This window comes from Phaenicophaeus curvirostris, chromosome 29, assembly GCF_032191515.1.
Source record: "Phaenicophaeus curvirostris isolate KB17595 chromosome 29, BPBGC_Pcur_1.0, whole genome shotgun sequence".
In the NCBI taxonomy this organism is placed as follows: Eukaryota; Metazoa; Chordata; class Aves; order Cuculiformes; family Cuculidae; genus Phaenicophaeus; species Phaenicophaeus curvirostris.
The window spans coordinates 3397154-3420249 of record NC_091420.1 but is presented as its reverse complement, the minus strand read 5'-3'; the positions used below and the strand labels follow the sequence as shown (position 1 = coordinate 3420249).

Genomic DNA, 23096 nt, shown 5'->3' with positions numbered 1-23096 from the left:
GATAATTTTGAAGTTCAACCTCAATTCTGAGTTTGAGATCCACCTTGGAGCAAAAAGACCTGGTGATGGTTGGGTATGTCCTTGCAGTGGCCTCACTGGCATCATCATCACAAGGCTCTAAGCATAATGTCCTACGGTTAATTTCAACACATGCTTGGGTAAAATTGCTCAGAGGGTTCAGTGCTTAAGGGAAATGCCGTGCGAGACTTCAGTCCCATTTATCTGTGTTTTGAAAGATGTTTTGCCTTGTCCTGGCCAGTGCTAAAGAATGATTTGTGAGGCCTGATTCTGTCATGGTGCTGTATCACCCTCTTAGTCAAGTGGTCACAGGCAGGGTTGCAAAGACCTCTGGCCTTCCTTTCCAGGTGGGGTTGGATGGGAGGTATTACAGCTAAATCGAAGGCTTGCAAATAAATTGTGGGACTGACACACCAGTAGGTCACCTTTCTTAAAGCCATTAAAGGAAGTAAACAGAGGGATCAGATCCTGTTTCGGTTGGAGCCAGAATGATGAGCCAGCGTGGCCCAGGTGGCCAAGAAGGCCAAGGGCATCTTGGCTTGGATCAGACCCGGCGTGGCCAGCAGGGCCAGGGAGGTTCTTCTCCCTCTGGACTCGGCCCTGGGGAGACCGCTCCTCCAATCCTGGGGTCAGTTGTGGGCCCCTCCCCACAAGAAGGATGTTGAGGCTCTGGAGCGAGTCCAGAGAAGAGCAACGAAGCTGGGGAGGGGGCTGGAGAAGAAGAGGAGTGGCTGAGAGAGCTGGGGGGGTTTAGCCTGGAGAAGAGGAGGCTGAGGGGAGACCTCATTGCTCTCTGCAACTCCCTGAGAGGAGGTTGTGGAGAGGAGGGAGCCGGGCTCTTCTCCCAAGGGCCAGGGGACAGGACGAGAGGGAATGGCCTCAAGCTCCACCAGGGGAGGGTCAGCATGGACATTAGGAAAAAATTTTTCCCGGAAAGGGTCACTGGGCAGTGTCCGAGGCTGCCCAGGGAGGGGGTTGAGTCCCCTTCCCTGGAGGGGTTTAAGGGCCGGGTGGACGAGGTGCTGAGGGACATGGGTTAGTGATTGATGGAATGGTTGGACTCCATGATCCGATGGGTCTTTTCCAACCTGGTGATTCTATGATTCAAAAGGATTTTTTCTATTGTTTGAGACAAAAGGAGACCCCTGGGTGTAGGATGTCACCAATGTCACTTGAAACAGGGACATGTAAATGGATCAGTAATTACCACGACCTTTCAAGTAGTTATAGAGAGCGATGATAAGTTGTCCCTTGAGTGTCCTCTTCTCCAGGCTAAACAATTGCAGTTCCCTCAGCTGCTTCTCGTAAGACTTGTGCTCCAGACCCTACACCAACCTGGTTGCCCTCCTTTTCATAGAATCAGGGATTCATAGAATAGTTATCCTAGAGATCCGAGTAAAATGTATCAATGAAAAGAAAAATAAACAAACAAATGCAAAGTTGGAGTGGAAGAATCTGTTTCTCGGGCAGTTTCGGCAGTGATTGTGCACGAGGCACTTTGTGATTCTTAATTCTGAGAGAGCATGAGGGCATCCACATAACTGTGGCCTGAGGGATCCCGTGGTGATGCTTAGCAAGCTCAGATCATTTACTGCATAAATGCTTCAATTACATTAACAAACCACAAGGATTAAGACAATCAAGGAAAGGAAATGAATGTTATGCTTGGCAGAGCAGCACTTGCTCAGCCTACGCACAAGCCCTCTCTTGTTGTGAACAGCAACACAATCAAAATTGGTTCCTAAAAGAGAAATACTGATACAGCTGCTGGGTTGAATTTCTCAGTTTACTTCAAGGCACGTTGCAGGGTGCGAGATGCGTAGTCTGATTTCAGTTGCATACAGATAACTTCTTCCCATTTATTTTGTCTCTGCCTGCCTCCAACACTCAGATCTAGGTTAATCCATTTCCCTTGGCAGCCTGCTATCAGATAAACTGTTTTACCATCAAGACTAGATAAATCAGATCACAACTTTTCCTTCTGATTTGGTCAGGACACACACAGTTATTTAAATCTCTACTGAGGATTAAAACAATTTCTTTGGGGATATTCAAAGAATGACTGGTAATGACCCTGAATAACTGACCTGGCTTCAAAGTTACCTTGGTTTCGAGTGGGAGCTGTACCAGACCATCTTCAGAGGTCATTCTAACCTAAATTACTCTGTCTGCTAAAATTAGCATTAGAAAGGAGAGAAAAGAATACTCCAGTGAATTATTTCTGAAAAGTTATATTCGCCATACGGAAGAATTAATTCTCTGATGATAGTCCTCCATTGGCACATTAGAATTGATCCACAGATTTAACTTCTTTCGACGTGGTTTGTAACTAAGAAACCACAGTGAAATGAAAGCCAGCAGACGGGGCTATGATGCAACAGCGCTTTAATAGGAACAAAAAGTGGAATACATTCTTGCAGAATGAGGCAATGCAGAGACAAAGAATGTAATTGCCATTTCAACAAGGACGACAATCACTCAGTGGTTCAGAGGAGTACAGGGCTCACTGGACAACCTTTCAGTTCTTCTTCCAGCTGGACAATTTTGCAGTGAAGTCCCTTTATTTCTTTTACACTTTTCAGGTTCAGAAAGAACAAAACACATACATGAGCAAATGACAAAGTGAGGCGACGTTGGGATCAAAGCCTTAGATAAAGCCAAAGGGATCCCAAGCATCCCCAGCTCTGCCTGACATTGGCTGGAGCAGGGGCTGCTTGGCATGTCTGATTTCCAGGTCTACGTGTCAGCTACTAGTTTGTATCCTATGGTTCCTCTGGTCAGGACTCACTCTTGGAGATTTAAAATGGCCCATAGTTTCCATAGCGGTACCTGAAGTACCCTCTGGAATAAAAGGGGAAATAATTTCTACCAAATCCTGAAGCAAGAGAGTTACGGTAAAAGCTTCCAAAACGGGTCATTCCCCCACCACACGAGCCCCCTCCCATGCCACCGTAAGAACCGTGGCAGCTGCCGCCACCATAGGAGCCACCAGAGCCCATTCCTCCACCTCCGTAGCCCATTCCCCCACCACTGGAGCCCATTCCCCCACCACTGGAGCCCATTCCTCCGCCACTGGAGCCCATTCCTCCACCACTGGAGCCCATTCCTCCTCCTCCGGAACCCATTCCTCCTCCTCCGGAGCCCATTCCTCCTCCTCCAGAGCCCATTCCTCCTCCTCCGGAGCCCTCCATTTGAGGGAAGCCAGTTCCCACAAAGCACTCCTGAGGGCACGAGCTGATAATGGGTCCCGGGAAAGTCACGATAACGGGTGGCGCATGCACGATTGCTGTTGAATCTGGGCAGGAGCGGACACATGGTTCATTCCGACAGTCAACATATGGTTCTGAGCAGGTGACTTCACACGGCGAAGAACATCGGGTGCTAATCAGTGCTCCGTAGGAAGACATCTTCCCAGAAGGCAGGTCAACCTGAAAGGCAGAGAGTGAACTAACCTGGTAAAGTTACAGCCCAAGGAGTGAAAGAACAAACTATATTATAGCAACATGGATTTGTGTAGATGTGTTGAACGGTGTTCATCTCAACGGATGTGGATACATTCATCCAAGTTGTTAACAGATAGTGCTTAAAAAAACTCCTAAAATTAAAAACTAATCACTACAGCAATGGTTGGACTCGATGATCCAGTGGGTCCTTTCCAACCTGGTGATTCTATGATTTCTAAGGCACAATCCATTCCACTCAAAAGAAGGCTTTTGCATTACAGATCCCACAAATCAAGAAAGACGGATTGCTCGGTAAAGGCTTCAAAGTCTGCTCCCACTCCTCTCCAGTGTTCCAATGCCCTGTATCCTATTTCCAAAGCAAGTTCTGGGAAGAATGTCCCTCTGTCCTTTTCTCACATCATTGCTCTTCCTGTGGTTTTTGTCTGGGAGTCAGTCCTATCCTAATAATGTTTTTGGAGTGTCCTGTCTCCATCAATAGGTGCTCGATTCCTAGGAATTGCTACTATCCTCATTTTTTAAACTCCTATTCATTCTTCTCCCCACACATGGTGATGCCTATTTCCACCCTATTTGCAAGCGACAGTTTCCCAGTTTTTAGAGAGTAAGGTCCTTCCCTAAAATAGGATAGGATATAATAACATCATATTAACGTTACCTGTAAATCCACGTCTATAATTATGAACCAATTCAGTTAAATCAGACTTACCCAGTCACCAAGAAGAGCGAGTCAGCAGAAGCAGCTACAGAAACCCGAGTTACGAGCACTTTTATAGGCTGTCCTAGAGAATAGAAATTGGGAGATACCTTTACGCAACCATTCTCTACAGCTTGTGAAACAGAATGTTTTCCCTTGCTGATGCCTTCCTTTGTTGCAATTGTTGTGATAACAGCTTGTGCTTATCAGATAACCTCCAATCCCACACAGCATGATCCGCGCGCTTCGCACATCTTGGTTTTTCACCAAAATTCTCCATATATTGAGATCGGTTTTCTCTCAAGTGCTTGCTAATACTTGAGAAGGTAGCTCAGATGGATAAACTGCATGCTGCTACTAAACACAGGGTTCCAGTTTGTCATCTGTCATTTCAGGTAATAATAACCAGGGGCCTTCTGAAATTTTCCTCTTTAAAGGAGGAAACGAGGAGCAGCTGAGGGAACTGGGTTTATTTAGCCTGGAGAAGAGGAGGCTGAGGGGAGGACTCTACAATTACCTGAAAGGAGGCTGTGGTGAGGTAGGTGATGGTTTCTTCTCCCAAGTAACAAGTGACAGGATGAGAGGAAATGGCCTCAAGTCATGTTAGAGGAGCTTTAGGCTAGATATTAGGAAAACTTTCTGTACAGAAAGAGGCTGCCCCATCCCTTGACATGTTCAAGGCCAGCTTGGATGGGGCTTGGAGACCCCGATCCAGTGGGAGGTGTCCCTGCCTATGGCAGGGGTGTAACTGGAAGAGCTTTGAGGGTCCTTCCAACCCAACACATTCCGTGATTCTATCATCTATTTCTCTGTCTTTAAAAGAATTTTGTGATGGAGGGTGACTGAGGCTCAGGTGATGTGAAAAGGGATCTGGAGTGGAAATCCGTGGAGTAGGAGACCTCCTATGGTTTGATACTGAAAGACTTAATCGGCTTTTATGGTTTTCTTTCTCATGTAAAATGTGAATTCCCCTTCCCTAAAGCTGCTGGCAACAAGCATCAGAGCTGTATGGATGGTCAAGCCAGTGTGATTTCTTTCATAGTGCTTGTTTTGAACAAGTTTTCTCTAAATTGGAAAAACCTCAAAAAACATTAAGTCCTGATCAACTTTTATAAAATATTTAGTTTGGTAACTCCTCTAATTGCTTCAGCTGTCAATCACTGTAATTATTAATTACTTCTCCTTCCCATAAATCGTGTGAGTCATTATTTTGTACATTATTTTGTTGTTCCTCCACTGGCTGCGTACATTCCTCTGGTCGTTTTACCAATGTCATTGTCAAGTGTAAATAAAACAACTTTTTTTCTTTTTTAGCTTTAGATTTAATCATTTGCCACAAGAACATAGCTTGGACTTGATTTTAATAGAAATGTCATTATGTGAATCACAGGATTGGCATTTGTCAGGCCTTGTGAATTTATTCTAGCTGAGGTTATGACCTGTACTTCAGGGAATGTTTCCTCTGGATCCTCTAGTCCCACAGCTGATGTTTATTTTTCCTCTCCTCATATAAGTTCTCTTATACAAGCTGCTTTAAGTCCTCCATGGAGTCTCCCTCACCAGGTAAAAGCTAAATGCTTCTAAAAATATCACAATAAAACATCAGGGATTTTGTATTTTCCTCTAAAGAGTTTCTTATTGCAAACTCAGAGCAACAAACACACCAACCAGCAGCCTGGCCTGGCTGTGCAATCCCAGACTTGGGATTTCAACTTGCCTTCCATAGAGCAATTCCAAAGAATTATCTGAAAGATTCCTCATCTTGTTTTTTTCTACTGTGTTGTTGTTGTTGACGATGTTGTTGTTGTCGGCAGCTTTATTGATTTCCTGGCTTTAGAAATCCCAGTGCTGTGCTCTGGTCCTTGCACAGCTGCTTTGCATGCCAAGATTGCATCTGAAAGAGGAAGCTTTGAGATTTAATCTTAATATGCAATTGCTGTTGCTGTCACCTGGGCCAGGCTGTGATTTTCTAAAGTGGTCTGAAAGCTTAGGTCTGGAAGGAAACAGCCTGTTATCATCACCAAATGCAGCAAAACATCATCCCTCTTAAAATGCATGTATGTTATCAATGTATTTGGACTTGTTTCTTTGCGAGGTGGGTGCTCGTGAGGCCAAGTGTGGGGTTATATGGAGTGAAGTGCCTTGGAAGCTCCACCCTTGCAAATAATCCATTTTTAATACTTTGGTGCTCGTGGTATGTGCTGACGCTGCCAGAATGGATTCACGTTCCTGTATCGCCTCATGGCTCACAGAGGTGTGGTGCTAATATCCAATTTAATAATCTATTAATTCTAAAGCTATTAATTAAATCCTCATTTGTGTTCATTACCTAAATAAGCCAGTTAATCTCATCAAGAAAAACTGGCAGCTGAATTGCAATTCCTTCAAGCCTATTAGACTAAAAGAGACAAAGAACCTGGTTAAATGAATTTATAGTTGAGCTTAGAGACAGAGAAGGCTCTTTGTACAAAAGAAAAAGTGAAAATAGGGTTCTGCTACCCAGGGGAAATCTCTGAATCCTGGGGCCAAGTCCTCTTCTGCTGCAAATATCTGTATAATGCTGCTGCTTCTAACTTCAGCTTGAATAGAAATCTGCCACAAAGGCCGGTGCACTCCTACCTCACTCCCAGTAACCCATGTCACAGCTTGAAAAGGTATTTAAACAGCAAAAGCAGCCCTGAACCAGCACGTTTTCTGAGCATCCCATGTACGATTCATTCTGCCCTTTCTCTTATATCTGTCCCATGCCTTGGTCTCTCTGGTCCCATGGTAAATTTGGTTAGCAGGTGATACTGGAATTATAATGACAGGTTATAATTAATAAGGCTAATAATAATGGGGTGTGCCTAAGTCTTAGATCCACCCTTATGTATGGGGCATCCTTGGACAGGTTAGGTGACTTCTGGGTATCAGTTATCCTGTAATAAGATGATAATTGCCTGTGCCATACAGGAGTAAAGAGAAAGAAGGTTTGTGAGAAGCAGATGTGGGGTCTTAGAATGACAAAGAAATGTAGCATCCTTTATAGTGACTGAAGCAGAAGTGGAAGGTAGAGGAACCACTGTGTTCTTGCATGCAAGGCAATATGGGTGGAAAACATCGATTGAAACCAGTACTGTGAGAGAAACAGGTGAAACGTGGTTGTGGGACATTTTTTTTACACAGCAGGTAAAGGAGAAAGTCTGGGAGTGAAGGGCAAATTGGTGGAAAGAGACAGTGTTGTCCCAAATCCTGGGGTTTTAGCTAGGATGTCAGTCAAAATAGCAGTGGGATGAGAGGAAACAGCCTCAAGTTGCAGCAGGGGAGGTTTAGATTTACTGAAAGCGCGGTGAAGCCCTGGCAGAGGCTGCCCAGGGCAGTGGTGGAGTCCGAGATCTTAAAGTGACCTTTTAGTACCTGAAAGGAGTCTACAAGAAAGCTGGAGAGGGACTATTCATAAAAGCTTGTGGTCATAGGACAAGAGGGAATGGGTATAAACTGGAGAGGGGCAGATTTAGGCTAGGATTTCTTCACAAAGAGAGTGGGGAGGCCCTGGAACAGGTTTCCCAGGGAGGCTGTGGCTGCCCCATCCCTGGAGATGCTCAAGGCCAGGTTGGATGGGGCTTGGAGCCCCTGATCCAGTGGGAAGTGTCCCTGCCCATGGCAGGGGTGGAACTGGATGATCTTTAAGGTCCCTTCATATTATGATTCTATTTTATAAGCTGCTTCATTCTCAAGAAGAACCAAGCTGATGTTTCTCAGGCAGTAGTATTTTATATTTGTTTTTGAAAAATGAATATTTTTCGAGTCAGCTTCAGCTGGTGAAAGTCACTTCCTGAACCCCCTTGTGCAACTAGACTATTGTTAAATTCCTTGAACTCCTGGGCTGGATGGGGTGCAGATAATGAGTCAAGACTAGGTTCTTTTGGACTGGAGGCTCCCGAGAGCTCCACCTTGCCCATGACCTCATTACCAACTTTTTCACAACACTTTTTGCGTGAGCCAGGGAATCAACAAAGCTTCTATCTCAGCCCTGCCTCCCAGCTTATCTAGGGCGTGACACCAAGACACACTTCACAAGCTAATCTTCCAAGATATAGAAATTACATCTTTGTATCGGATCAATAAAGTAGGGCACATGCAAGATAAACAGGCAGATTTATAGGAGTTCTCACTCTGAAAAAGGAAAAAAAATAAGTGTATATATATATCAATCAAATATTTTAAGGGGCTCATTTCTTTTGAGGGGAAGGAGCAGATTCACAGGGGGAAGGGAGCGTGTATGGGCTGCTCAGGAAGGTATCCAGGTGAGCCATCTGCACAGCTCCCAGTAGAGGTGAAAGCCCTAAGGCTGCAGCAGATGGGTGAGTAAACTGTCTTCTTGAAGGTTGGCAGCTTCCCAGGGAGACAGGGCAGGGTGAGCAGGGAGGCTGGCAGGGCTCCAGGCTGCTTAGCGTGTTTGCATAGGATGCTTTAATGTTACCGTAAAGTTTACTGCAATCGCTTTTCTCCTTGAACAAGTCTCTGGGAAAACAACTGCACCTGGATGCGTGTGCATGGGCTGCTCGCCCTGATGTTGAGGGGCATCTGAAGCTATGAGGGCAGGCTGAGAGAGTTGGGGTTGTTGAGCCTGGAGAAGAGAAGGCTCTGGGGGGGACCTTAGAGCAGCTTCCAGTGCTGAAAGGGGCTCCAGGAAAGCTGGGGAGGAGCAGGGAGTGCAGGGACAGGGGAAGAGGGAATGGTTTTCAGCTGAAAGAGGGGGAGATTGAGATGAGATCTTGGGGAGAAATGTTCTGCTGTGAGGGTAGGGAGGTTGCCCAGAGCAGGGCTGGCTGCCCCATCCCTGGAGGGGTTCAAGGCCAGGTTGGATGGAGCTTGGAGCCCCTGATGCAGTGGGAGGTGTCCCTGCCCATGGCAGGGGTGGGACTGGGTGGGCTTTGAGGTCCCTTCCAACCCATTCATGACTCTATGATCTCCCACATAGGTGAGGGACAATTGTTAAATAGCAGCTCCGGAGGCTCCCCAGCCTGACGATAGAAAATCAGAGTTTAGCCAGCTTTCACTTTAAATGTGTGGAAATCTTTAGAGGAATAGAAACTTAGAGTTTGCAGCAGGAAGAGGGGTGCAAGGAGTTGTTTAGTTGAGGCTCTGGAGTGAGTCCAGAGAAGAGCAACGAAGCTGGTGAGGGGGCTGGAGAAGAAGAGGAGCGGCTGAGAGAGCTGGGGGTGTTTAGCCTGGAGAAGAGGAGGCTGAGGGGAGACCTCATTGCTCTCTGCAACTCCCTGAGAGGAGGTTGTGGAGAGGAGGGAGCTGGGCTCTTCTCCCAGGGGACAGGGGACAGGACGAGAGGGAATGGCCTCAAGCTCCACCAGGGGAGGGTCAGGATGGACATTAGGAAAAAATGTTTCACGGAAAGGGTCACTGGGCAGTGTCAGAGGCTGCCCAGGGAGGGGGTTGAGTCCCCTTCCCTGAAGGGGTTTAAGGGACAGGTGGACGAGGTGCTGAGGGACATGGGTTAGTGATTGATGGGAATGGTTGGACTCGATGATCCGGTGGGTCTTTTCCAACCTGGTGGTTCTATGATTTTATGAATGAAAGTACACAATAAGGAAAATCTCTCATTCCTTTTCATTCTCTTATTGCTGTTCAGCTGACACACCAAGGCACGAACTTGCAAAACCACAAGTTCTACTTAATAGGAGGAGGAACACGTGAAGGCTGTGAGATGAAAGTGAAAATGAAAGAGTCTGGTGCAAAGGTTTGCGAACAGAGCTTGGAGTGTGAGAGGGAGTTTATTGTATTAATCCTTTGGGGGTGAGCAGGGCTGACAGATCTGGGTTTTATGTTTGCTATCAAACTTTCACCAGTAGGTACCTGAAAATCAAAAGCAGAAGAGAACAAAAATGAAAAAAAACCCCATGGTAATGCAGAATCATTTTAATGAGAAAGGGAAGGACAGAACAAGAGTGCTAGAATAAATAACAGCATAAAGGGCACAGTTCCTGATGCAGATTCCATCACTCTTATACAGCTTTAATTTCTATATGCAAGTGATACATTTAATCAAATATTTATTTCCTTTTTCCCAAACGAAGTTAAATATAAGGAGAGGCTGAATTTCTTTTCCCCTGCAGTGGAGCTGAAAGCCAGAAAGAGATGATGTGTATGAGGATATATACCTATCAAAGAGAAAAGTGAATTTCCTGGTGACTGATTCTCTTAAATGCTAAGACCAAGCTAATTAGGTCTCGCAGTGAAAGGGTCATCGGTCAGTGTCTCAACTGGCCACTGTGTGGTGTTCTTCAGACTGTTGCTGCCTATTTCAAAAGTCAGGTTGATACCAGTTAGGATAGGTGGGCTTTTTATTACCCAAATCACCTGCCTGAGGGAAAAAGATTTGAATTTAAGATCAAGCATGATTTAAAGAAGTCGGGGGTAACTCTATTTTAGAGGTAAGAGGAGTCCACGAGGCCTTTGCACTTGGTCGTTAGGGTTGGTATCGCTATGCTATTCTTCTGTGGTCTCTTTGTCTTCATTTGCTGTCTCTGTATTTTCAGTTTCGAGCTTCTCATTGTCTTGAGCATGCTCTTCCTCTTCACTGTCAGATGGTTGGTAGTGTTTGTAGCCGGGTCTATTGCAAGGATGAATCCAGTGGGAAGAAAACACATAGGAGCACCGGGATGCATCCCGAGGCATGTGTTTTGGGATGAATCTCTCTGAAGGTGGCTCTGAGCACTGGACTTCTGCTCTCAAAGATGTTAGTGGGGCTGATGCACATCCGTCTTGAACTTCAGAGCATCCCACTATTGCCTCCTGTGGGCACGTGCTGAGGATCGGCCCCGGGAATGTCACAACGACAGGAGGAGGGTAAATAATGACTCTGGAGCCACTACAGGAGACAACACAGGGTTCATTGCTGCAGGAGGCATGAGGCTGCGAGCACTGCACGTCGCAGGAATAGAAACACTGTCCTGCATCCCACTGCCTGCCGAAGGACATCTGGAAGGAACAGCAGCGAACCTGCGGCACATAAAGAGACCACGAGAATGTTTCTCAAAGCATTTACAACCCAAGCTCTGCCCTTCACACCTCACAGGGGACTCCTGCTTTTCTCTCCTGTTCTCCTAGCAGGGAGGATGAGGCGCATGCCACAACTGTGGTGGAGAAGGTGCAAGTAGATAAGAGTGCAGCGCAGGTATTTTGGCTACAGGGGCTACGCAGGTAACGTAGATGCTGCAGCAGATACAACGTGAGGCTGTGATTGCAGCAGACAAAGCTCACGGATCAGTACAAGCTTGTTCCCGTGCTCCACTCACTCTGTCCCCATCACTCTGAGTCCTTCTCATCTTGCCTCCTTTCTCCCATTAAGGACCTTTAGGCCTCCAGGTTGGACTAAACTCCAACTTAGCTTATCACTGCCACCCACTGCCCACCAGGCATTTCCACTGTGCCTCCCCCAGCTGCAAATTCCATCTGGGCAGCCCCCAAGGACAACTGGAGGGATGATGCAGCTACTGCTGGTGCCACTGGTCATACAGGAATGGGAATTTTATATCCCTCTTCTGGAGAATCCCAGTCCTTGTCTGGCATGAAATCTCTCAGTGATAGAACATGCCCAGCCCTCGTCAGAGTAATTATGCATAATGGGATTCCTGTGCCTCTTGCTGAGATTGTGCTGGGTGCTTTATCTGTGTTGTGAAAGATTGTGCAGATCAACGAGTCCACGTCAGGCAGGTGAAAACATCATCCCAGCTCCGCAGGCTGAGGGATGCTTTGTGGGATGTGGAAGGACCCAGTTTTGGAGCGATTCTGCATGTTAGTCCCTGAGATCCCAGGACAATCTTGCCTCCAGGTACCTCCGGATGGTTTGCAGAGACCATTTGTGGCACAGCTAGGAACTTCATAGAGAATTTTGGTGCCTACCTTTTTGCTTAGACCCTGAACCCATTTTTTAGGTTTTTTGGCTGGAATTAATTATCAAAATAGATTAAGGGATTTGGCTGTCAGTGAGAAACTGTGTGATGCAGATGATTACCTGTAAAGTAGCCACTTTATTTCTGTCTCTGGAGAAAAACAGGCACTTTCAGAGTGCAGTCAAGCTCATTGAGAGGTAGGTGTTTAAATAAGTCATGTGAAATGCCTGTTTCTGTCCACGGATTATGATGACAATCTCATTATTTGTTTACTTTTTCACCTCTGTCTGGTATCAGATGCTCTTGTCAGAAAAACCCTGAAGTCATTGAGTATGGAAACAATTGTCCTTGCAGAGTTTCTTCTTCCTAACAGACCTTTAAAGGTCCCTTCCAACCAAAACCATTCTATGATTCTATGCTGATGTAATCTAAACCTTACCTCAACAGGGCTTAAAATGCCTTTTATGTTGATACCATCCCCACAGATGTATTTTAAGGCTGAACATGGTCAAAATATACAACCATAAATAGTTTCCAGCTGACTTTTCTATAAATAGTCTCATTAAATCTTAAGAAACCACAGAGTGCTGTTAAACCCCAGCCCGTATTAAAATGTTTTAGTCAATACAATTAGACTGAGGTGAATGGGACTTACCGGCCGTTCAGGAAGAAGTCAAGAGCAATGGCCAGAGGAGCACTGAATCCGTTGAGTTTTATATCCTTTATTGATCTTCCAGGAGGATGAGACAACCTTTGTGTATGAGGTGGTAATTACTTTCCAAACAATTTTTCCCGCATGTGTAATGCTTGTAATTACTATAATTATTTTAACATTGTTTACTGGCATTATTCAGTTTTCTATGGTACATACTGTTACATGCTGTGGGGTTACCTTCATATTATATTTTTGACATCTAAATTAGTTGCCGATATGATTCTACCACTTCTGTCTGTATTAATGTGGGGTTGGAGCACCTCCCATACGAGGACAGGCTGGGAGAGTTGGGGTTGTTCAGCCTGGAGAGGAGAAGGCTGCAGGGAGACCTTAGAGCAGCTTCCAGGACTGAAAGGGGCTCCAGAATAGCTGGAGAGGGGCTCTTGATCAGGGAGGGCAGGGGTAGGAATGGTTTTCAGCTGAAAAAGGGGAGATTGAGATGAGATTTTAGGGAGAATAATTTTGGTGTGAGGTTGGGGAGACCCTGGCTCATGTTGCCCAGAGCAGCAGTGGCTGCTCCATCCCTGGAGGGGTTCAAGGCCAGGTTGGATGGGGCTTGGAGCCCCTGATCCAGTGGGAGGCAGAATTTGATGGACTTTAAGGTCCTTTCTGACTCAAAGCATTCTATGACCAGTGGTTTTCAAAGAGCACCCAATGTACTCCAGACATGTCAGCTCTATCTGCTGCTAGGAGTGGGGTTTTAATTCATTCCCCTTGCAGCCTCCACAGCATTTAGGTGGGAAGAACCGTGCGGTTCATCCCTGTAAGAGGCTTGGAGGACGGAGGAGTGGAGACCAGAATTTTTGCAGACTGCACGTACCCAATTTTGTTCACAATGAAACGGATTTGGTTGTTTCCTTCCCTTCCTCTGTTTCAGCGCCTGTCATCACAGCTTCACCTGGAGGTTGTAATTCTATTCAGAAGCCTCCATTCCTACTCTAGGGACCAACAAGCTGCTGAGGCCTGGTTCCAATCACCATGTGTGATCAGAAGGCAAAGAAAGAGAACCTCTGAAGGCTCTTCACTGGCAGAAGAGAAGACTAGAAGGAGACAGAATCATAGAACATTTGGAAGGGACCTTGAAGATCATCCAATTCCAACTAGATAAGGTAATAATTCCTGCAGATAAAAGGTAGGTGCCAGGGTGAAAGTGTTTAGCTTCCATTTACACCATCTGTGGACAAGAGAAATAGTCATGGGCTAAAAGCACATCAGGGGAGACTTAAGTTTGGGGAAACATGTTCAATCACGTGGCTACTGATTTATAGCAACTGCTGAATTTTGTGGAGCCTCCCTGATTTCCCAAGGATTCAGGTGGGTTCTTGGAGCTGAGACACGTGTTCAACTCTCACAGGCTCAGCTGAAGCCACCTTTAACCCAATTTGAAATGACTGGTTTTGAACGCAATCAGAAATGAATTGTTTAATGATAATGCAAAACGCCTTGAGTTGTCAAGGCTTGAAAACAGCATCCTGTTTATGAGAACAACCACGATGCTTCCATCAAAAAATGCATGTTCTAAAGTCGTTATTAGCCCTGTGGTGTTTGTTTCAGATAACATACCATTAATGTTATGATGATAAAACACGTTGCATGCATAAATCAGTAATGAATATTTTTGAGATGTTTTGACATCCCCTGTTGTGTGGGAACCTCACCTCACCGGTCTTTAATTGTCGGGAGAAGAGGAGGCTGAGGGGAGATGTTATTGCTCTCCTGAAAGGAGGTTGTAGTGAGGTGGGTGCTGGTCTCTTCTACCAAGTAACAAGTGATGGGACAAGTTGCACTAGGGGAGATGCTTTTCTCCTGCTGCTGGCTCTGCTCTGGCTCCAGCAGCCCAGCCTGCAGTTGGTTTTCACCTCCACAAGGCTGCAGCACTGCCTCGTGTCACCTTTGGGGCCATCAGGACCTTTATTTGCAGTGCTTATCACTCTTCAAGAGCAGATCCCACCTATTAATCCATTTTATGAGGGGAGAGCATGGTCTGCTGCCTGTGGTGGGAGGAGAAAGGGAACAGAGCATAAAACTCATCCTCATGCAGTAAAAGTTCAGACAACATTTAGTGGTTGCTTTGAGATGCCGATTTTTTATATTCTCATGTCAGAGCAACCCCTTTATCAGGAGCAAAACCACAGAAGGTAAGATTTTTAAAAGGAAACCCTTTCATGCTGATCAATCCATGTTAATTGACAGAGAATCTGGATCGTCTTGAATAATAAAATCATGTTTTGGGTGGGAAGAGACCTTTACAGGTCACCCAGTCCAGCCCCCTGCAGGAGCTGGTACATCTTTAACCAGATCAGGATGCTCAGAGCCCCATCCAAGCTGTCCTTGAATGTTTCCGAGGATGGGGCTTCTACTGCTTTCCTGGAGAACCTCAATTTTTCACCACCCTCACTGTAAAAAATTTCTTCCTTATACCCAGTCTACATATCTTAGTTTAAAACCATCCCTCCTTGTCCTGCCACAACAAGCCTTGCTAAAAAGTCTGACCCCATCCATCCTGTAGTCCCTTTCAGTAAGGAAAGCCTGCTTGAAGGCTTCTCATCTCCAGGCTGAAAAACCCCAACTCTCTCAGCCTGTTCTCTTAAGGGTGATACTCCAGCCCTTGGATCATCTCTGAGTCTCCCTCTGGACTCTCTCCAACAGCTCCACATCCTTCCTGTGCTGAGGGCTCCAGAAGAGGCTCTTTTGGAGAGATTGAGATCAGTAGAGCCTTTTAAAGCATGCAAGTGGGATAAATGCAGGTGGTAGAGCTTCCTGGAGGCCTGAGTTGTTTCACCCTCGTGTCTTAATTGTGAATCTCCATCTCCCTCTAATGGCTGCAGACATGGTTGCCTGAACTGAGGATGCTGGTGTGAGCAAGGATGGAGAGGAGCCAGGTCTTGCATCAGCCTGGTATGAGAAAGGGATTGATCCCGTGTGAGGTAGTCAGGAGGGAGCTACTTTCTCAGGTCTTACTCCTCTTTTTCATTTAATTCCCCAGAGTTAGAATGTTGAGGCTCTGGAGCGAGTCCAGAGAAGAGCAACGAAGCTGGGGAGGGGGCTGGAGAAGAAGAGGAGCGGCTGAGATAGCTGGGGGGGTTTAGCCTGGAGAAGAGGAGGCTGAGGGGTGACCTCATTGCTCTCTGCAACTCCCTGAGAGGAGGTTGTGGAGAGGAGGGAGCTGGGCCCTTCTCCCAAGGGACAGGGGACAGGACGAGAGTGAATGGCCTCAAGCTCCACGAGGGGAGGGTCAGGATGGACATTAGGAAAAAATTTTTCAGGGAAAGGCACCGGGCTTCACTGGGCACTGTCAGAGGCTGCCCAGGGAGGGGGTTGAGTCCCCTTCCCTGGAGGGGTTTAAGGGCCGAGTGGACGAGGTGCTGAGGAACATGGGTTAGTGATTGATGGGAATGGTTGGACTCGATGATCCGGTGGGTCTTTTCCAACCTGGTGATTCTATGATTCTATTTTACCAGCTGTTAAAATGAATTCTCTCCCCACACTGGGAGCAAGTCTCCTAAACTTGGGGGCTGCTGGTAGCATCATCTTCTGTTTTTACAAGCAAATCTATTAGAAAAAGGTGATTATGGAAATCCTGCTTGGTCTGTTCGGGGTGCTGCAGAGGAAACTGAGGTGACAGGAGGTGGTTTTCTCGCTGGGATTTGCCCAGGGCACTGGTTGAGCAGAGCAAAGATATAATGGGAGGAGCTGCTGGGTCTTCCCCTGCACCTTTAGGTGGTGGCAAAGAGCTTCTGCTTCTCAGGAGCCTCCTAGGAGGCTGGTGTGCAGAGAAACGTGCTTTGGGACTTTGCCGCTTATATATGTATGTTAGGAAACCAACACAGTGACCAAGCACAGTAACTATATCCTGCTGTCCACAAAAATGTTATAATCGAGGAACAGCTGGAATTGAATGTTAGTTTTCCTTCTGGTTGTAATTTCTTAAGCACAGACTGTCGATGATGATCACCCATCATCAATAGGCAAGTGGGGTTGGGCTGATGGTCGGTCTGGATGAGCTTAGAGGTCTTTCCAACCTTTAATGATTGATTCCCCTGTGTGACCCACGTGGAAAGAGAGTGCAACTGGGCTAAGCCTGGATGGACTGTAAACTTCTATTGAGCCCTTCTTGAGGGCTGCTAATGAGGCTTGTTACTTAAGCCAAGCCTTGTTTTAAATGCCACCCTGCACGGTTACTTTCATTATGTTCCTGGGTAACTTTTCAACACCAAGATTTACTTGCACAGATGGTAAATCTGGTCCTAAAAACATCATTACTGCCATTATTTTACGCAAAGGAGTGGCGTAACAACAGGAAAGTGTTTTGTCCAGTAGTAGATATTAGAAACAGTTATCAAAATGGAAGAGAAATCAGACAGAGAGCAGGAATCCAGCTGCAGCCTGAGTTTAATGTGACTGGTAAAACCGGCAAATAGAATTGATCCAGTAACAGTATAAAACCCTTCAGGGTGTGAGCACCGTGACAGAGTTGTGTTGATTTGAAGTTGAAAACACCACCTTAATGTTGTTTAACTGGATGCGCTCCTGTGCGACCTGCTCGAGGTGACCCTGCTTTAGCAGGGTTGGACTGGATGAGCTCCAGAGGGTCCTTCCAACCCCAACTACCCTGGGATTATATGAATTTCTCATTAACAGCTTTTCTGTTACAGGAATAATTGGAGTGTGATCAAAGAAAGGAAAACAAGGCACTCTACAAGCTTAGCATGGATACGATATGGGGTAAGATAAAGCCAAAGCTTCCCTAGGGGTTAGGAGCAGGAACGGGGTGGGGTGGAAAATAACCTCAGACTTCAGCTACATAGCTTGCTGTTTTCACAACTACTTGTTTCTCTCCTCTACCACAGACATTTTGAAGCACAGCGACTCTTCTTGGAGTGGCTTGAACGTTTCACTCCCCCCGAGTGATGATGGGTCAAGTGCTGGGTGGCCCGTGGGTAGAGACACTTGGACTTGCTTAGGTGCGGTGTCGATGAGCTCTTGTACTTGATTCCCTCCTTTGCCAGGGAGGATTTGGTTGCTTGTTGCTGGGAGGAACATTCCTTTATTACCTTTCCAGGGGGGCACTTGGACACGTGTGGCGGCGGTGGGCACTTGGTTACACACTGCTGCAAGGAGTAGGAGGTGATGCACTCCTGCGTTGGGTAGCCCTTCATGCACTTCTGGTGGGGGGACCCGTTCACATACTCCTGCAGGTAAGACTCCGTTACGCACTGCTGTGGGGGGCACTCAGTGACTCCCCGCAGCGGTGGGGAATAGCCGCTGGTCATCCCTGACAGGCACTGGACATCCTCGCTGTACCGCTGCAAGGAGCACTTGGATATCTTCTGCGACTTGCATTCATCCTTGCAAGAGGAGGAGTACTTGATCCCACATGGTGGGAACTTGAGTTTGCTCGGCTCCGGACACCTGGGTGCGCACGGTGGAAGGCTCTTGGCCACACGCTTCTTCTCGGGACGGCTGGTCTCGCAGGGCTGGAATCTTGGTGTTGTGTTTAGCCTCACGCTGGGCTTCCTGCAGGGCAGAAGGTGAGTGGCCTCACACGGCTCCGGGTACAGCATGACACACTTCTGTACGTAGGGCTGACAGGGCAGCAGAGTGGTCTGCGTCACACTTGGCTGCGGGCACACGTACGTGGTGAAAGGTTGAGTGTAGCTCTGCCATCTCGGCATCGGGCTCTTGATAATGCTCACTGGGTGGCACGTGGTACTGCACGCGTCAGCCTGGGGCGCGCAGTGCTGGATGCTCTCGGTGATACAGCCCGATCCTGGCAGGTACAGGTGCTTATATCGCTCCCCATAGTAGTGCATGGTCACGCAAGGTGCTTAAGCCTGAAAGAAGCAGGAAAAAGACAGACAGTTCACATAGTTACAGGCTATTTTGTATGATGCAGGACTTGGTGTCCCTGTGGGCATCTCAGCACAGCTCACACCCCAGCTCTCCTGAAGGTCAGAGGTGTCTCAGTGACTCAAAACCAGGCTGTGATTACCCAGGTGAGGAGAGGAGAGTCAGCTCGTGTCCCACACCCTTCTTTTAAGAGCCTAGAAACAATCAGACATTGGAACCAGGCAAACTGGGGAGTTCTTCAAAGACCAGCTAGGTGTCTGTCAGAGCATTTCACCAAAAAGTGACATTATGACCCTTTGTCCTACCTGCTAGAAACCTGGATCCCCACTGGTATTTCCTTTCAAGTTTTTATCCTGCAACTACCAAGCACCAGAGATGAAAGGCAAGCCAAAATTAAAGGTGTGTCCGTGCTGTAATACTCAGGTGTAGCTGCAGTTCGCGTGGGCCAACCCAAGTTGAGGTTGAAAGAGGTGGTTGACTGTAAGGATTGGTTTGTGGCAGAGCTCAGCAAGTATGACCTGCCTGCCGATTCATAATCCCACAGGGGTCGGCTGGACCGGCAGCGCGCAATTACAGGCCCCGAGCTTGCTGGTGTCGCATCACCCTTGCTGCTTCTGTAAGACTTGCTGTCCCATCTTCATGCTCCTGTGTAAGTGTCTTCATAGAATCATGGAATTTTTTGGTTGGAAAGGATCTCAAAGCCCATCCAGTCCCACCCCCTGGCCTTGAACCCCTCCAGGGATGGGGCAGCCAGCACTGCTCTGGGAAACCTGGGCCAGGGCCTCCCCACCCTCACAGCAAAACGTTTCTCCCTAAAATCTCATCTCAATATCCCTCTTTCAGCTGAAAACCATTCCCTCTTATCCTATCCCTGGACTCCCTGATCAAGAGACCCTCCCCAGCTTTCCTGGAGCTCCTTTCAGTCCTACAAGTTCCCCACAACCTTCTTTTTTCCAGACTGAAAAACTTTCTCTCCCAGCCTGTCCTCATACAGGAGGTGCTCCAGCCCTCAGGTAATCTCCGTGGCCTCCTCTGGACTTGCTCCAACTGATCTGTGTCCTTGAATACAAGATTATTCCTAAGTATATGGTGAAACCGTAGCAGGAAAAGCGAAGCCATCAAGGCAAAATCTCAGCAGCTGTTAATTGGTCAAGTTTCACTGAGTTAAGAGAATTAAACCTGTTTGGAGTAGGACAGTCATTCCAAGCTATAATGTCCTGGTTTATTCACAGTGACCTGAAGACCCACTGTCAGATTGCCTGGCATAGCTGCCCTGATACCAAACCCTCAGCCTGGCAGCCACTGTTCAAGCAGCACAAAGGGGAGAACCTCGCCAGAACCTCATCCCTGGGGAAGAAGCCAAGTTGCACCATCTGGAGGTCCTCACTTTCCTCCTGAAACCACTCTGAAATACCTTGGCTCTAGGAGTCACAGGAGAAACCATCCCATTTCATTCCCAGCTCTGGAAAACACCAGTTTCAGGGAGTCTCCCGAGTTTTTAACAGGATTATTTTGCACTCAACAGGTACTGGAACCACTGACATAGGAAAGGCCTCCAATGAAAAATGGTTTTTCATGTAGACATTGTTTGGGAATTATATAATTAAACAACTGTAAAGAAGGTGCATTTTCTGAACACACCTAGTTCTAAATATAATTACGGTAAGGCATTTTATCTTCCAAAAGCCTCTCACTGGGTGACTATTAGCAAGAACAATGCTGTGTGTTGCTATCATTAGGAAAACTTATCATCACTACAATTATAATAACCATCAACTAATAAAAACAAGTCGTTAAAAAACAATGATAACAATCACTACTAATTCACGTACGATGCTGAAGTATCTAGTGATGCTCATCAAGACAAATAGCTTCTAAAGTAGGGGGGATTATTCAATTCCATAAGTTGTTTTTGCATCTCAAATTTACATTTTTAGCCTAGACAGAAATTTGAACATCTTCAGACTCGGCTAGAGAGTCTCTGCTAACTTCCATGTTGGCGCTGGAGTTGGACAGCTTCTTACTATTACCTGAAAAGCCGATTTGTTTAAATTCCATTAAACAGCGGCAAATTTCTCTATTTCCTTGAAGGGAGCTGCCTTTTTGCATGCAAGCTCATCGCTGACTCCTGCCAGCACTGAGCCCTTTATGGTTGGACTCGATGATCTAAGAGGTCTTTTCCAACCTAGTGATTCTATGTAGTCAATAGCCTCCTTTGGACTAGAACTAACAGAAAGCATAGAAAAGCCCTCAAATCCCACTCCTGCCTTCACAGTCTGGAAGTGCTTTCCCAATATTCTCCAGGTTAGCACAGAGAAGGTGCTCCAGCTGAGCTGCTCATGCCGATGGTGAAGGCAGCATCCCCAGAGGATGCTTCTCTGCCTGCTCTCGCCACCCAGGAAGAAACCAGCATTTCAGGAGCTCCAGTAAAAGCCAGACTTACCCACTTCATCAGGGAGAACAACTGGAGAGAAGTGCCTAGGAGAGCCCTGCGATGGCAGAGCTTTTATACAGTGAATAAGTGCCCTAAGGGAGTGAGGCGGTTCAGCTGGGCGATGCTCTAATTGCCTCCCAGTCCTGGCTGAGCCACGTGCAGCTCCACGCTGGTGGGAATGGCTGCTCTTGCTCTGTAGAGCTGCCACCACCCCTTGGCACTGCCGGCAAGTCTCCTCGAGGTGGAGCCTCCTGGGCTGATGTCCCAAGCGAGGGAAACCCCTGGTAGAGCAAGGTCACCTTGTGCTGGTTCTCATGCTCCAAATCTCCACATGTGGTGCCCGAGCATCCCTGCCTGCCCATTGCAACCCCCGCCCCGGCCAGCTAGAGAACATCTTTCCATCCAGAAAATGATTACAGTTGAGACCACCAAGGGGAGTCCTCATTTCCATGGGAGCTGTATCTGTAAGTCCCTTCGAAAACACCATCCAGGAAGGATTCTCGATGACTTTTCGCAGACCATAATTACTCTGGCATGCAGACTTCCTTCACTTACACAGGGAAGAGATGGATGATTTGGACCGAAAAAGCCTTGGGCTAAGGGCAAGACGGCTCCTAAAAAGGATTTACCAGCCAGAGAATAACCTGCTGAAAGAGGTGACACGTTTCCGGCACAACAAAAGGGAGAAGGGATGAGCAGGAATGCTGGTGGCTGAATTAAACCAGGCTCGTGTCCTGAAAACACAGATTGCGTTTCCTGCTCTGTTGCACATTCTCTGCACCAGTCATCTCTCCCTTTGTTCCCTGTTTATGCCGTGAACCAAACCAGGGGAAAATTAACAGTGGCTCAAATGTAAGTTGCCAGCAGGGAATGCATTTTTACGTAGTCATTTTGGCATAAGCAAAGGCCTCAGTATTTGTTTTCCTTTAATATAAACCTAACACCTATGAGCTGTGTTGAGAACTTGGGTGAGGTCCCATGCTTTGAAATAAAAAGAGGTGAAATAAGTTAATTTCTGATGGAGTAGGAGGAAGATTTGTCTCTGATACAAAGCAGCAGAGATGCTGCTGGCTTGCTGTTCCCAGAGGGATTTAAAAGATGTGTGGATGTGGCACTTGGGGACACGGTTTATTGGTGGACTTATCAGTGTTGGGTTTACGGACTTGATGATCTTAAGGGTGTTTTCTAACCTCAATGACTCCGATTCCAATATTTGAAGCAAAATATTGATCTCTGGCTTCTGAACCACCGAGTAAATTTTTCTATTTCCCTTTTCAACAGAAAATCCAGAAGCCTGAAGGTTTGTTTGTAATTTACATTTCTGCTTTTCCAGCAAAAACATCTTCCTCAGTGTCCTGGAGGAGAGGAGGCTGAGGGGAGATCTCTCTCTGCAGCTCCCACAAAGGAGGTTGTAGTGAGGTGAGTGCTGGGCTCTTCTGCCACGTAACAAGGGATGGGACTAGAGGAAGGGCCTCAGGTTACATCAGGGGAGATATAGATTGGATATTAGAAAATATTCCTTTATTGAATGAATGGTGAAGCCCTGGCAGAGGCTGCCAAAGGCAGTGGTGGAGTCTCCATCCCTGGAATGGTTCAAAAACCCCGTGTATGTGGCCGTTTGGGACACAGTTTAGTACGTTCTGTTGGATTGGGGTGGTGTTTAGTCTGGATGAGCTTTTCCACCCTTAAATATTCTATGACAGGAAAAAACACTGAATGTTTTCACAGTTGATGGCAACATCTCAAGTGCTACAAAATCAAAGGGAAGGATGATTTCTCTAGGATTATCTTGTTCACTGAAGACAAAAGCACTGACTCGAACCTGGATTTCTGTACCCTTCATTGCGTTTCACTGTCCTGAATTACAACGCCCTTTTTAATGTTAAACGACCTGACCTGAGATTTTAGGAATCAAGCAGGTGAGCAGATTAGCACAGTTTTTATAAGCTCTGTAAATCCAGTTCCTGGAGAAGCTCCAGATCAAGTAGCTTTCAAGTAATGCTAATATTCACTTTAGTGTTTCTAGAGC

General features: G+C 46.7%; 1 protein-coding gene and 1 long non-coding RNA gene across 2 annotated transcripts; both read right to left on the bottom strand.

The window, feature by feature from the left end:
* Nucleotides 1-2388: 2388 nt before the first annotated feature.
* On the bottom strand, nucleotides 2389-4309 carry LOC138732072 (uncharacterized). Its single transcript, XR_011339246.1, has 2 exons — nucleotides 4189-4309; nucleotides 2389-3446 (listed from the first exon to the last, which is right to left on the bottom strand). It is a non-coding gene; the product is annotated as an uncharacterized lncRNA (long non-coding RNA).
* A 12783-nt stretch (nucleotides 4310-17092) lies between these two features.
* Nucleotides 17093-21121, bottom strand: LOC138732086 (uncharacterized). Its single transcript, XM_069878443.1, has 2 exons — nucleotides 21077-21121; nucleotides 17093-18617 (listed from the first exon to the last, which is right to left on the bottom strand). Exon 2 carries the CDS (start codon nucleotides 18594-18596, stop codon nucleotides 17625-17627), a length of 972 nt encoding a protein of 323 aa, XP_069734544.1. The 5' UTR covers nucleotides 18597-18617; nucleotides 21077-21121; the 3' UTR covers nucleotides 17093-17624.
* Between the last annotated feature and the right edge of the window lie 1975 nt (nucleotides 21122-23096).

Bases quoted from the DNA above. Each gene is read 5' to 3' on its own strand.
- LOC138732086 (XM_069878443.1), bottom strand. From the start codon at position 18,596: ATGCACTACTATGGGGAGCGATATAAGCACCTGTACCTGCCAGGATCG.